The sequence below is a fragment of the Heloderma suspectum genome, chromosome 10 (genome assembly GCF_057233095.1).
Source record: "Heloderma suspectum isolate Gila_16-S chromosome 10, 16-S_ref, whole genome shotgun sequence".
NCBI lineage: Eukaryota > Metazoa > Chordata > Lepidosauria > Squamata > Helodermatidae > Heloderma > Heloderma suspectum.
The window spans coordinates 15820169-15833348 of record NC_139467.1 but is presented as its reverse complement, the minus strand read 5'-3'; the positions used below and the strand labels follow the sequence as shown (position 1 = coordinate 15833348).

Below are 13180 nucleotides of genomic sequence, written 5' to 3'. Positions count from 1 at the left end.
TCAGTCCCACAAAATATCCAGTAGCCACCCTCTGAAGCCAAGAGGCACTGAAATTAGCACTGAGGTTATGCAGAGAGATCACACCAACTAAAGGTTGGATAAAGGTTTATTAAGATCAAAATATAGGGGTAGAGGGAAAGGGAAGAATGGAAATAGCAAGTTACACAGAGGGTACAAAGCTAAATCACTTAACTATATACAGACAGCTTCATGAATGCACACCCAAGCAAAATAATAAATCCCCGTGGCCTATCCTTGCATACCTAAGTATGGATCTCCCTGGATAGCAACCGGCTGTCTGCAGGTCCAGGACCACCACGATGAAGGGAGACCCTATGCCTTGACCTCAGCCCACTTTTAAAGCCCAGCCCTGGCAACCCAGGGCAGATTTTGCCTCAGCCAATCACTGGCTCAGTTCCTGGGTGGACCGCCTTGGCCCCCCAGAGGCTGGAACTCCCCACCAACTCCAGCTGTTGGCACTTTCTAGTTAGCAGGGGTTGGGTCTGGCCTTGGGCTGAGGAGCCTCTGGATTATAAACAATTCCAGGTGGTTACATCCGACATGACAGTCTGACCCAATCTTATGGCAGAAAGCAGGCAGTTATCCTTGACACCCTGCCATTTGGGAAGATGCAGCCTTGGGGTGGGTACCCCAGATTTTCCATCTTCATCTAAATAAGCTCAACCCCCAAACTTAAACAAATTAAAACTAATAAAAATAATAAAAATGAAAAACATGTACAGGGCATACACCAATCGCTAACGTTACAGTTTTTCATGAACCCACTAGTTAAAATCTTCCCCTTCTTAATTCAATAAACAGTATTTTATTTCTTTAACCAACCTAAGGGGAAGGGGGGGAAACCAGTTATAACTAAAACTCTCCCTTGGTAATAACTAGAGTTTCTCTGGATCAAAAGAAACATTTTGCTTTAACACGCAACAAAAAGAGGTCTACTGGGCCAAAATAAAAAACAAAATAAAAACATAAGGACCTCAATCAGGATTGAATGCTGAGCCAAGGAGGCTCGCTCAGGCCCCCAAAAGGGCACAACAGGATGGTCCTTAGCCAATTCCCATAGTTGGCACAGCTGAATGAATAACAGTGAGGAGAGTAAAGCAACATCGGCCCTTAACAGATCTAATGGGCCCCAAAGCTCCCTAGCAGGGGGAAAAACCTGAACTCTCTAGAGGCACATCTTCTTCAGCAAAAAGCAGAAACTACAGGGCTAGGTCTTCCTCGACAGGAAGCCAGGCTGGTGAAGTTATCTTGAATTACCCTGCCCAACATCTGACTAAGCCATGCCACCAACCCCGCAATCAAAAAATAAGAGGACACTGTGGAAGGTTTCCACCACACCACACCCCCATTGACAGCAGCCCCAAAACAAACCTGGAGCCCTAATTTGAAACATTAATCTGGGACATTCCCAGGCAGGAACAAACAAAAAGCAACGTTGTAGCCAGCATCATCACAGTAATATAGAAGAGAGGGGCAAGTCTTTTCCTTGTTGCTGTAGGGGCTAGAGAAAAACCCAACTGGTCAGTGTCTATCTGCTCTAAAGGAACCTCAACCAGAGGGAGGGGGTAGAATGGTGCCCCCAAGTGATCAAAAATAAAGCCCATGTTCTGGTACACATCACAGAACTTGCAGAAGTTTTCCCCAGCTATAAACACTGGGAGTGGAGAAAAACTTTTGGCTGCTCAGCACTGAATTTCATTACTGCCAAATTGCCCACCCCCAGCAGCTTCTTGGGCTAAACAATAAGCCTGATCTCGAAGGACCTGGGGCACTACTAACTGTCTCTGCAGAGTCCACTTTGCCCCACTGTCCCCTAAGGCAAATCCTCGATCAGAAGTCCCAAGTGCCCTAAAGGGGTGCACAGGAGGGGCAGGGGGCATGATCGTATTGCCCCATGCCACTTCATCATGGTGCTTCTGCAATGTAGACTCGGAGACTTGAATAGGGTTAAGCATTGGGCTGAGCGCAGTCTCTGTGGATGGTGTCTCTCTTTGCTCCTCAGCCCTTGACTCCCGCCCCACCTCTAGCAAAGTCCCAATTTCTTGCTCCGTCCTTGCCCACACAGCCAGTGGCACTTGAGGACAGCCCCACCCCCCTCAGGGGGGTAGCGCTCCTTCTCCCTCCCCCTGCCTGCTTCGTCCAGCAGTTCAACAGCTTGGCTGTGGGTACTGTCTTTCATCTGGGCAAGCCTAAACGATAAGTCAAGTCCCACGGTGACGCTATGGGGGACACCAGGCGGAGCGCCTTCGCAACCCAAGACATCTAACGCTCCCATCCAGCCCCGGTATTCCACTTTCACCTGAGCACGAGCAGCCTCAGGAAGTTACAAGAAGCTGCAGGGAGAGTTTGCCTTTCCCACAGCTGATCTTCTACCACGTACTTCAGATCAACTACAGTAACATGCGCTCCCGTGTAGGGATGTACGAAAGTTCCGCCACAGATCTCAGCGAGGCCGAATGCCAGTGCATTCGGCCCCCTGAAATCGATGGCGGAATGCCCCCCCCGGGACGGGACTTACCTTGGGCGGATCTTCCTGGCGGCGGCGGCTCCGGCGGCGGGGTGGCGGCAGCGGCCAGTCTTCCGACCGGCTGCCACCGCCGCCATTTCCAAGTTTAAAAAGAAAAAGAAAAAGTGATAGGCTACATAAAGATTTACGTAGCCTATCATGGCTAAAATTTAAAAAACACCGTGATAGGCTACGTAAATGTTTACGTAGCCTATCACGGCTGATTAAAAACAAAAACAAAAAAAACGCGCGTATGCAAATAGCAGCGCCCATGGGCGCCGCCATTTGCGTTCCTTATTTTGGCACATCTTAGTCTACGTAAACATTTACATAGACTATGGCGAAAATAAGGGGAACGCAAATAGCGTAGACGCCCATGGCCGCCGCCATTTGCATCCCTGCTAGCTAGTGGCCGGCCGGCAGCTCCACAGAATCCCTGCGGAGCGGAGCTGGCCGGCCAGGATTCGTGGGGGAAGGGACGGAGCGCCTCCCCCCCAGCATCAGCATAATCCGCGAACAGGTAAGTGACTTTCATACATCCCTACTCCCGTGTCTATACACCCCATCAGCTCCCCTCTGTTGATCATAAAATGCTCACTGATCTGCCTCTGGCTCCACTCCCTCTGTCCAGCCTGCAGCAGTTGCACCAACACCGAAGGAGCGGCCTTTTAGACTCACCAGCAGCTCTCAACAAAAGCACAGAATCATAGAATAGTAGGGTTGGAAGGGGCCTACAAGCGCATCAAGTCCAACCCCATGCTCAGTGCAGGAAGTCAGAGCATCCCCGACAGATGGCTGTCCAGCCTCATCTTGAATGCCTCCAATGTGGGAGAGCCCACCACCTCCCTGGGTAATTGGTTCCATTGTCGTATTGCTTTAACAGTCAGGAAGTTTCTCCTGATGTTCAGCTGGAATCTGGCTTCCTGTAACTTGAGCCCATTATTCCATGTCCTGCACTGGAATGATCGAGAAGAGATTCTGGCCTTCCTGTCTGTGGCAACCTTTCCAGTACTTGAAGAGCGCTATCCTATCTCCCCTCAGTCTTCTCTTCTCACGGCTAAACATGCCCAGTTCTTTCAGTCTCTCTTCATAGGGCTTTGTTTCCAGTCCCCTGATCATCTTTGTTGCCCTCCTCTGAATCCTCTCCACCTTGTCTGCATCCTTCTTAAAGTGTGGTGCCCAGAACTGGACACAGTACTCCAGATGTGTCTGGCCTTGGGGAAAGGGCCGGGGAACCTCTAGATTACAAACAATTCCAGGTGGTTATGTCCGACATGACAGCCTGACCCGATCTTATGGCGGAAAGCAGGCCGTTATCCTTGACACAGTCCAACACATCTGGACAGCATCAAGGTGGGGAAGGCTGTACTAGATATTACCAGGCAGATGCGTGAGGAGAGAGACATGGCTCAGCAAACAGTTTCTATCATTAGAAAAATGAAATCAAGCCAATGTAATTGTGCAGAACCAACTAGTAAAGGATACTGTTGTGTGATTATTGTAGGTGGAACTAGCTCCATGGGTTTCATAGAATCATAGAACAGTAGGGTTGGAAGGGGCCTGTAAGACCATTGAGTCCAACCCCTGCAACCAAGTCCTAATCACAGTCTGGGCTTTGGCAAAGGATGTTAGTTTTTCTTAATGGTCCAGAATGACCATGGGGGGTAATTGTTAGATTATCGATTAATGCAGAGATCCCCCAGGAATGGGAAACCAATTGGAGTTTCAGCAGGTGTGTGAGCACGTGAAGGATTTTTTTTTAAAAAAGCAGCACAGAAGAGGGAGAGGATGGGAGTTAGTTTGTTGAAGGCTGGAAACATTTTGGGGTGCGGGGTGCCTCTCTCTGGAGTCTGTCGTGACCTGGACTTCAAGCACCAGTTAGACTCAGATAGGAATTAGCCAGATACATTGGGTGAGCCAACACCAGTGACAGAGGGACTGGACTGAAGCCCTGTTAGCAAACTTAAACCTGACAGCCATGGGCCTCGAGAACCCAGGGCCCCTAAACTAGAATCCTCAGAAACAGCATCTTCTGAGTCAGAGTCCCCAGAGGAACCAGGGTTTCCCCCACTCGGCACCTCACACTCCATAGTTCCTGCACCTTAGTGCAGGCAGTGCACCTGGTAGGACCAAATGGAAAGATGGAGTGCTCCTTTAAGGCTCTCTACTCCTCCACCACACTGGGTGGAACCTGGAAGGGGTAATCAGGGAGATATAAATGTTGGAGCTCAGGCTGGATGTGTTTCCAGAAGGAGGGTCCAAGCACTACCAACCAGAAGACATTGTGCAGCAATTCTGTATTTTTTTCCTTAACAGATGTTCTGTAGTAAGGAAAAAAGATGGAAGAAGTGGAGGAAAAACAGAGCTACAACAAGTGGAAGGCAACATCATCCCCCCCACCACCCGAAATTCCAAGAATGAGCCAAGGTGATGGTACCATAAAGGCCTCATCTAGAAGTACCCTCAGTTGGAACTTGGAACAAGTGATCAGCTCTTGGTGACATGTTCAAGGTCCTGAAAGCTCTGCATCTCTCACCACCCTTGATCGTAGACCATATTCCAGCCTTCCTGCCCTAAGGCATCCTGTGTCTTGCTCTGCATTTGTGCTCTGAAAGCCTAGATTGGATTCTGTATGCCCTGTCAGTGCCTGCTCAACTCATCCGCTCTGGAGTGCTGACTGTACCATCTGCCTGCTGTGAGCTCTCTCCCTTGGGACATGACAGAGACCTGATAAGGGGTAGTGGATCAGTTTCTTGGTAAGATGAATCATGCCGCTTGTCTCCACCTATGCTCAACCGGTATATTCGTAAATAAACCAAATATTACAAAAATGCCATAAGTCTCCAAGTGCTCTGCTCTCCAAAGGAAGCCCAAACCCTCGTAGTGGTTCATCTAGAACAGGGGTAGGCAACCTGGTGCACCCCCCCCCCAAATGTTTAGGACTGAAACTCCCTCTATTCTTGACTGTTAGCCATGCTGGCACATTCTTATAGGAGTTGTAGACCAAAACATCTGGTGCACAACAGGTTGCCTACTCCTGATCTACAACAGCCCTCCCCACCCCAGTGCCCTCCAGATACGTCAGGCTGCAACTCCCATCATCCACAGTAACATGGCTGGTGGAAATTGTAGTCCAACAGATCTGGAGGGCACAGGATTGTTGCTCTAGAACATCTCACCACTCAGGCATGTAGGGAGTATTTACCAGTCTTTAGTTCCACAGTTTTCTTAATTCTGTCTGTACATCACACCTACCATTGCAGAGGAAGGCAAGGATCAGAATTGCCCATGTCGCCATAGAAGAAGCCAGATTCTTCTTCTCACAAAGGAGATCCATGAGGTGCCAAATTTTTCTGCCCACTGGCATCTTGTTGTAAATGGTTGTTTCTTGGGGGGGCAGGAGCTCTGTAGTGGAGAGAGTAGCCGTGTGTTGAAAGGTACAGCTAGGTAATTTTAGCCCCTAAACTTAATGAGCATATGGGGGGGGGGCATTTAGATGACCATGTGTATTACTTCAGTTGTGAAGGACAACTTCCATGCTTCATAGCTGCTTTTCCGTTCCTAGTATGTTAAAGCAAACAATAACATGCTTGCCAACCCTGATAAAAAAAGAAATACTCTAACCATGTGCTTTTTTTGCATTTTAAGCTCACTTAATTCATGACACCATCATAACTGTGGGAACAAACTGGAGTTTGCTTCTGCTGTCCTGATGCTGAACACATTTACTTGGGAAGAAGCTCCATTGCGTTGCAGAAAAAGATTAATATATTTTTTTTAAGTAAAAAATAATAAAACGCAGGTGAGGCTGGTGGCTCTGATTTTGCTGTGCACCCATTCCAGGTTTCAGTCAGAACCAGCCAGACCTCTGAAGGAGGTATCCAAGATGCTGAACCTATTTTGGGTGATAGGGTTCAGCACCTTGGATAGCTCCTTTAGAGTTCTGGCTGGTTCTGACAAACTCAGAATGGATTCACAGCCCAACTGGAATCGAGGCCACCAGCCGCCACTGCTCGGGCGTGGGCCCTTGGCAGATGCCCAACCATGCCTACTGTTAATGCTGGCTCTGTGTACATCCCACCTCTCTACTGTAAACTAGAAACTTCAAGGTGACTTTCAACTTTGTAGTTTTATCCATTATTATTTTAGCAATCATGCAAAACAAACAATACCACAGGACACTGAAATGCAGCCATGGGAAGATGAAAATTTGCTCACTGTCCCTGTGTCCATTAGAATCCCAGTGGATAGCTGGTGGCTCCTATTTCAGTGGGGCTGTGTATCCGCTCTGGGTTTCAGTCAGAACACTAAAGGAGCTATCCAGGGTACTGAATCTATTAGGGGGGTTGTGTTCAGCACCTTGGCTAGCTCCTTTAGGCCTCTGACTGGTTCTGACTGAAACCCAGAGCAGATTCACAGCCCCACTGAAATAAGAGCCACCAGCCTTCACTGTTTAATCCTTTCTCCCCACGGCATTTTCCAGTCAACCCACCCCACTACAGCTTGCCCCACAGGAAAGTCATGCTAGTCTGAGGAGTGGTGCAAGGTAATAAGCTCAACTAACCAGACATTTGTGAATAAAAGAATCAATCGCATTATTAACCATTTGAAGCACAAGTCTCTGGAAATTTCAAGCTAGCGCAAAGTTTAAATAAAGATAAAGCTAATCCCTTCATGGATCACTGCCTTGTTGTGGCAAAGGGGCTTGCGTAACTCAGTGAAGCCATAAGCTATGCCGTGCAGGGCCACCCAAGACGGACAGGTCATGGCAGAGAGTTCTGACAAAATGTGGTCCACTGGAGAAGGAAATGGCAACCCACTCCAGTATTCTTGCCAAGAAAACCCCATGGAAAGTATCACAAGGCTAAAAGAGATGACGCCGGAAGATGAGCCCCTCAGGTCGGAAGGTGTCCAATATGCTACTGGGGAAGAGCAGAGGGTATTTCCAAGTAGCGCCAGAAAGAGTGAAGTGGCTGGGCCAAACCCGAAAGGACACTCAGCTGTGGATGTGTCTGGTGGTGAAAAGAAAATCTGATGCTGTAAAGAACAATATTGTTTAGGAACCTGGAATGTCAGATCAATGAATCAAGGTAAGCTGGAGGTGGTCAAACATGAGATGGCAAGATTGAACATCGACATCTTGGGAATCAGCGAACTAAAATGGACAGGCATGGGCGAATTTAATTCAGGTGACCATTGTATCTACTATTGTGGGCAAGAATCCCTTAGAAGAAATGGAGTAGCACTCATAGTCAACAAAAGGGTGGGAAAAGCAGTACTGGGGTACAATCTCAAAAACGATAGAATGATCTCAGTACGAATCCAAGGCAAACCATTCAACATCACAGTAATTCAAGTCTATGCCCCAACCACTGATGCTGAAGAAGCTGAGGTTGATCGGTTCTATGAAGACCTACAACACCTTCTAGAACTAACACCAAAAAAAGATGTCCTCTTCATCATAGGGGATTGGAATGCTAAAGTAGGAAGTCAAGAAATCACCAGGATAACAGGCAGGCATGGCCTTGGTGTACAAAATGAAGCAGGACAAAAGCTAATAGAGTTTTGCCAAGAGAACATGCTGATCATAGCAAACACTCTTTTCCAACAGCACAAGAGGCGACTCTACACATGGACATCACCAGATGGTCAATATCGAAATCAGATTGATTATGTCCTTTGCAGCCAAAGATGGAGAAGCTCCATACAGTCAGTAAAAACAAGACCTGGAGCTGACTGTGGCTCAGATCATGAGCTGCTTCTTGCAAAATTTCGGCTTAAATTGAAGAACGTCGGGAAAACCACTAAACCATTCAGGTATGACCTAAATCATATCCCTCATGAATATACAGTGGAGGTGAGGAATAGATTTCAGGGATTAGACCTGATAGACAGAGTGCCTGAGGAACTATGGACGGAGGTCCGTAACATTGTTCAGGAGGCAGCAACGAAATCCATCCCAAAGAAAAAGAAATGCAAGAAAGCAAAGTGGCTGTCTGATGAGGCTTTAAAAGTAGCTCACGAAAGAAGGGAAGCGAAAAGCAAGGGAGAAAGGGGAAGATATACCCAACTGAATGCAGAGTTCCAGAGAATAGCAAGGAGAGACAAGAAGGCCTTCTTAAATGAACAATGCAAAGAAATCGAGGAAAACAACAGAATGGGAAAAACTAGAGATCTCTTCAAGAAAATTGGAGATCTCAAGGGAACGTTTTGTGCAAAGACGGGCATGATCAAGGACAAAGAAGGCAGGGACCTAACAGAAGCAGATGAGATTAAGAAGAGGTGGCAAGAATACACAGAAGAACTATACAGGAAAGATCTGAATGTCCCTGATAGCCATGATAGTGCGGTCACTGAACTTGAGCCGGACATCCTCGAGAGTGAAGTCAAGTGGGCCTTAGGAAGCATTAGTAACAACAAAGCTAGCGGAGATGACAGTATTCCAGCCGAGCTATTTAAAATCCTAAAAGATGATGCTGCTAAAGTGCTGCATTCAATATGCCAACAAATCTGGAACACTTAACAGTGGCCACAAGACTGGAAAAGGTCAGTTTACATTCCAATTCCAAAGAAGGGCAACGCCAAAGGGTGTTCAAACTACCGCACCATTGCGCTCATTTCACATGCCAGCAAGGTGATGCTCAAAATCCTACAAGCTAGGCTTCAGCAGTATGCGAACCAAGAACTACCGGAAGTACAAGCTGGGTTTAGAAGAGGCAGAGGAACTAGAGATCAAATCGCCAACATTCGCTGCATCATGGAGAAAGCAAGAGAATTCCAGAAAAACGTCTATTTCTGCTTCATTGACTACGCTAAAGCCTTTGATTGTGTGGATCACAACAAACTGTGGCAAATTCTTAAAGTGATGGGAGTACCAGACCACCTTACCTGTCTCCTGAGAAACCTGTACGAGGGTCAAGAAGCAACAGTAAGAACCAGACATGGAACAACCGATTGGTTCCAAATTGGGAAAGGAGTACGACAAGGCTGCATATTGTCACCCTGCTTATTTAACTTATATGCAGAGTACATCATGAGAAACTCTGGGTTGGATGAATCAGAGGTCGGAATTAAGATTGCTGGGAGAATTATCAACAACCTCCGATATGCAGATGATACCACCCTAATGGCAGAAAGCGAAGAGGATCTAAAGAGCCTCTTGTTGAGGGTGAAAGAGGAGAGTGCAATAGCTGGTTTGAAACTCAACATTAAAAAAACTAAGATCATGGCATCTGGCTCCATCACTTCCTGGCATATAGAAGGGGAAGAAATGGAAGCAGTGACAGATTTTACTTTCTTGGGCTCCAAGATCACCGCAGACGGTGACTGTAGCCATGAAATTAAAAGACGCTTGCTCCTTGGGAGGAAAGCTATGGCCAACCTAGACAGCATAGTAAGAAGCAGAGACATCACCTTGCCGACAAAGGTCCGTCTAATCAAAGCTATGGTTTTCCCAGTAGTAATGTATGGCTGTGAGAGCTGGACTATAAGGAAGGCTGAGCGCCGAAGAATTGATGCTTTCGAACTGTGGTGCTGGAGAAGACTCTTACGAGTCCCCTGGACTGCAAGGAGGTCAAATCAGTCCATCCTAAAGGAAATCAACCCTGAGTGCTCATTGGAAGGACAGATACTGAAGCTGAAGCTCCAATATTTTGGCCACCTAATGCGAAGAGAAAACTCCCTGGAAAAGACCCTGATGCTGGGAAAGACTGAAAGCAAAAGGAGAAGGGGACGGCAGAGGATGAGATGGCTAGATAGCATCACGGATGCAATGAATATGAACTTGAGCACGCTCCGGGAGAGAGCACAGGACAGGAAGGCCTGGCATGCTATGGTCCATGGGGTCACGAAGAGTCGGACACGACTGAACGACTGAACAACAACAAAGCTAATCTAACAGCCAGACTACTTGTGTTGCAAATCTCTTGTTTGTTTTTAAAGTTAGTTGGAGTCATTTCCAAATCAGACAAGGACAGCAGTTCTGGCATGAAGGGTGTTTAACCCTTTACTCCATGCTGTTTCCTCCAGCTGCTCTTTGCTCCGTTGGGGGGGGGGGAATATATAGGGGCAAATAGCAGCTTTGGGAGACAGGGTGGGCAGCAATTTCAGTAGGAAATGAAGGGGAAAATTACACACACACACACACAATGTGACTGCCGCCTCCTGTGGCAGCTATTAATTTTTTAAAAAATTGCATGAGATCCTGATCAAAGATCTCCCATGGATTCAAACTCCCTGCAGAAGGCAGGAGAGCCACTCATACGTACCAGAACCTTGCTCCTATCCTTCCCTTCTCATGCAACCATCACTTGGGGGAAACAGTCACGTTTGCCCCCATCTGTAAGGTTGGGGGGAAGGGGGGAGAGAAGGAGAGAGAGAGAGAGAGAGAGAGAGAGAGAATATGACTTACCACCATCAAAATAACCTCTCAAGCATTTTAAACCACTGCCTTTTTTGTGTTCAGTTTTCCTTTGGGTGCAAGTTCAAGGCATCTGAGAAATGTTAGATCCCAGTTCAATCCTGCTTAACCAGGGAGTGGGGGATTATCTAAAATGGCTTTCAGGTCTGGGTTAAGGTCCATTTCAACTCCCTAATTACAGGGAGAACCCAAGGCTCAAACAACAGGGAGACAAGCAAGTTTATCAGGGAGCTTCGTAACGCATGAATGGCATTATTTTTGGTCCCTCCCCCTTTCACTTTGTCTCCATTTCTTTCTGTTGTTGCCTCCCTCGAAGTCTTTCGTATCCTATCTGGATTGAGCGTTCTCTTTTCTCTCCTCTGCACTTATCGGACTTACTTATCTTGGAGGAAGAGAGCAGACTCTGGGGTTTCTTTGCCTTCTGTCAATAGTTTGAGAGTTTTTGCTAAAAGCAGAAGGAAAATCAATAGACAGGAACGAAAAATAAAAGCAGAAGTGTCAGGAAATAGCTTTCGCAAGGAGGTGGCGATGACTTTCTCAGACGTTTCCCCCCATATCGTTATGGGTAATCAGAATTTACTGACATAATTGCAGAAGCTCACTGTTGGCTTTGGGTAAAGAAAAGGGTGTGGGGGACCAGGAAATCTTAGCAGTCACACACATGTTTCCTCTAACCACTTAGAGCCCTGCTCCCTTATGTCTTAGAAAGCCAACTGATAGGCCTCTAAACGTCTTAAGACAGGGGTGGAAACCTCTTTCAGCCTGAGGGATGAACCCCATTTTGGAGGAGCTTTAAGGAGCTCAGGGGAAGGTGGGGACAAAAGCAAGGGGGCAAGGCCAAAATGCCAAAAATACCAGCATATTGTAGCTTAAAGATTTAACTGTCAGTTACTAAGCCTTCGAAGAACCTTTCAGAATGGGGGGAAAAACTGCACAGAAGATGGGAAATCACCAAATGATTGAAAGAGGTTGAGGTCATAGAAAGGGGACATGGTCTTCTATGGAATCCCAGAGTGCCAGTTTGGGACCCCCAGAGGGCCAGTTTTGGCCCCCAGGTCTGAGTTTGCAGCACTATCTTATTTATTTATTACATTTATATCCCACTTTTTTTCCTCCTAAGGAACCCAAGGTGGAGTACATAATCCTCCTCTCCATTTTATCCTCACAACAACAACCCTGTGCGGTAGGTTGGGCTGAGTGTCTGTGCCTGGCCCAAATTCACCCAGTGAGCTTCCATGGCTGACTAGAACCTGGATCTCCTGACTGCCAGTCCAACATTCTAGCCACTACACCACATTGGTATCTTAAGACTTCCTCTTCCCCTTCTCCCATAACAGAACTCAGGACTGGTGGGGAACCAGACATGATGTTTGTCTCATAGGTTGGTGTTGCGTGGCTGTTTTTTGTTTTGCAAAAGCCAAGGGAGGGGGTGTGTGCACGCACTAGCTTGGAGTGGTGGTCTTGAGGAAGGGGGGCTGCTTTTGGCAATGGGAGGAATGCTTCATGCCAGCTATTGGGGGCGGGGGATGTGGCAAAGGATGTGACAAACATTTGTCCCTGACAGAGAAACATCCCATTACCCATATTGCTCAGGTGCCAATGAGGGCAAGCTGTTTCATGCTTAAGCTGTGGTGGGCCGCCACAGGTAATGAGGCCTCCTTTCTGAGCCATTACGGAGCTTCATTTCCCTCAGTGCTGTAAGGCTTCTTTATTTATGTCTAGGCCAGCATTTGATGCCAGTGGAGACCGGGGGGGTCCAATGTCAGTGAGGCGGTGAATCCACTCCAGGTTTCAGTCAGAAGAACCAGTCAGAACTCTGAAGGAGCTATCCAAGGGGCAAAGCTATCCAAGGTTCTGACTGAAACCCAGAGCGGATTCACCACCTCACCCACAGAGATAGCTCCTTCAGGGTCCTGACTGAAACCCAGAGCGGATTTACCACCTCGCCGACAGTGATAGCTCCTTCTTCTGACTGGTTCTGACACAAACCTCATGCAGACTTAGTGCCACAGTAACATTGGAGCCGCCAGCCTCCACTGTTCGATGCTAAACATAGAGTTGGCCTTAGTTTCACCAAGTTGCTTTGCTGCCTGCCTGAGGCTGAAAGCTCCACTGATCCCAGTTGGCCTTGCCCACCGCTGCCCAGGCCCTTTCCCCCATCCATGTTGTCAGTCCTTCCTCCCTAGTTGGCAGCAGCCATAGATACTCTCTTGTTGCTCATCTGGTGCCCAGGA

At 47.5% G+C, this 13180-nt stretch overlaps 1 protein-coding gene across 3 annotated transcripts in view; it reads right to left on the bottom strand.

The window, feature by feature from the left end:
* LOC146337806 (sialic acid-binding Ig-like lectin 10) overlaps positions 1-11357 on the bottom strand; it is a 32923-nt gene extending 21566 nt beyond the window's left edge. The window contains exons 1-2 of one of the 3 annotated variants that reach the window (XM_084815282.1): positions 11325-11357; positions 5783-5932 (exon numbers count right to left, since the gene is read on the bottom strand). In XM_084815282.1, coding sequence (XP_084671408.1) covers positions 5783-5894 — 112 coding nt within the window. In that variant the 5' untranslated portion in view covers positions 5895-5932; positions 11325-11357. The other 2 variants (XM_084815283.1, XM_084815284.1) reach the window with 2 other exon arrangements.
* Positions 11358-13180: the final 1823 nt, after the last annotated feature.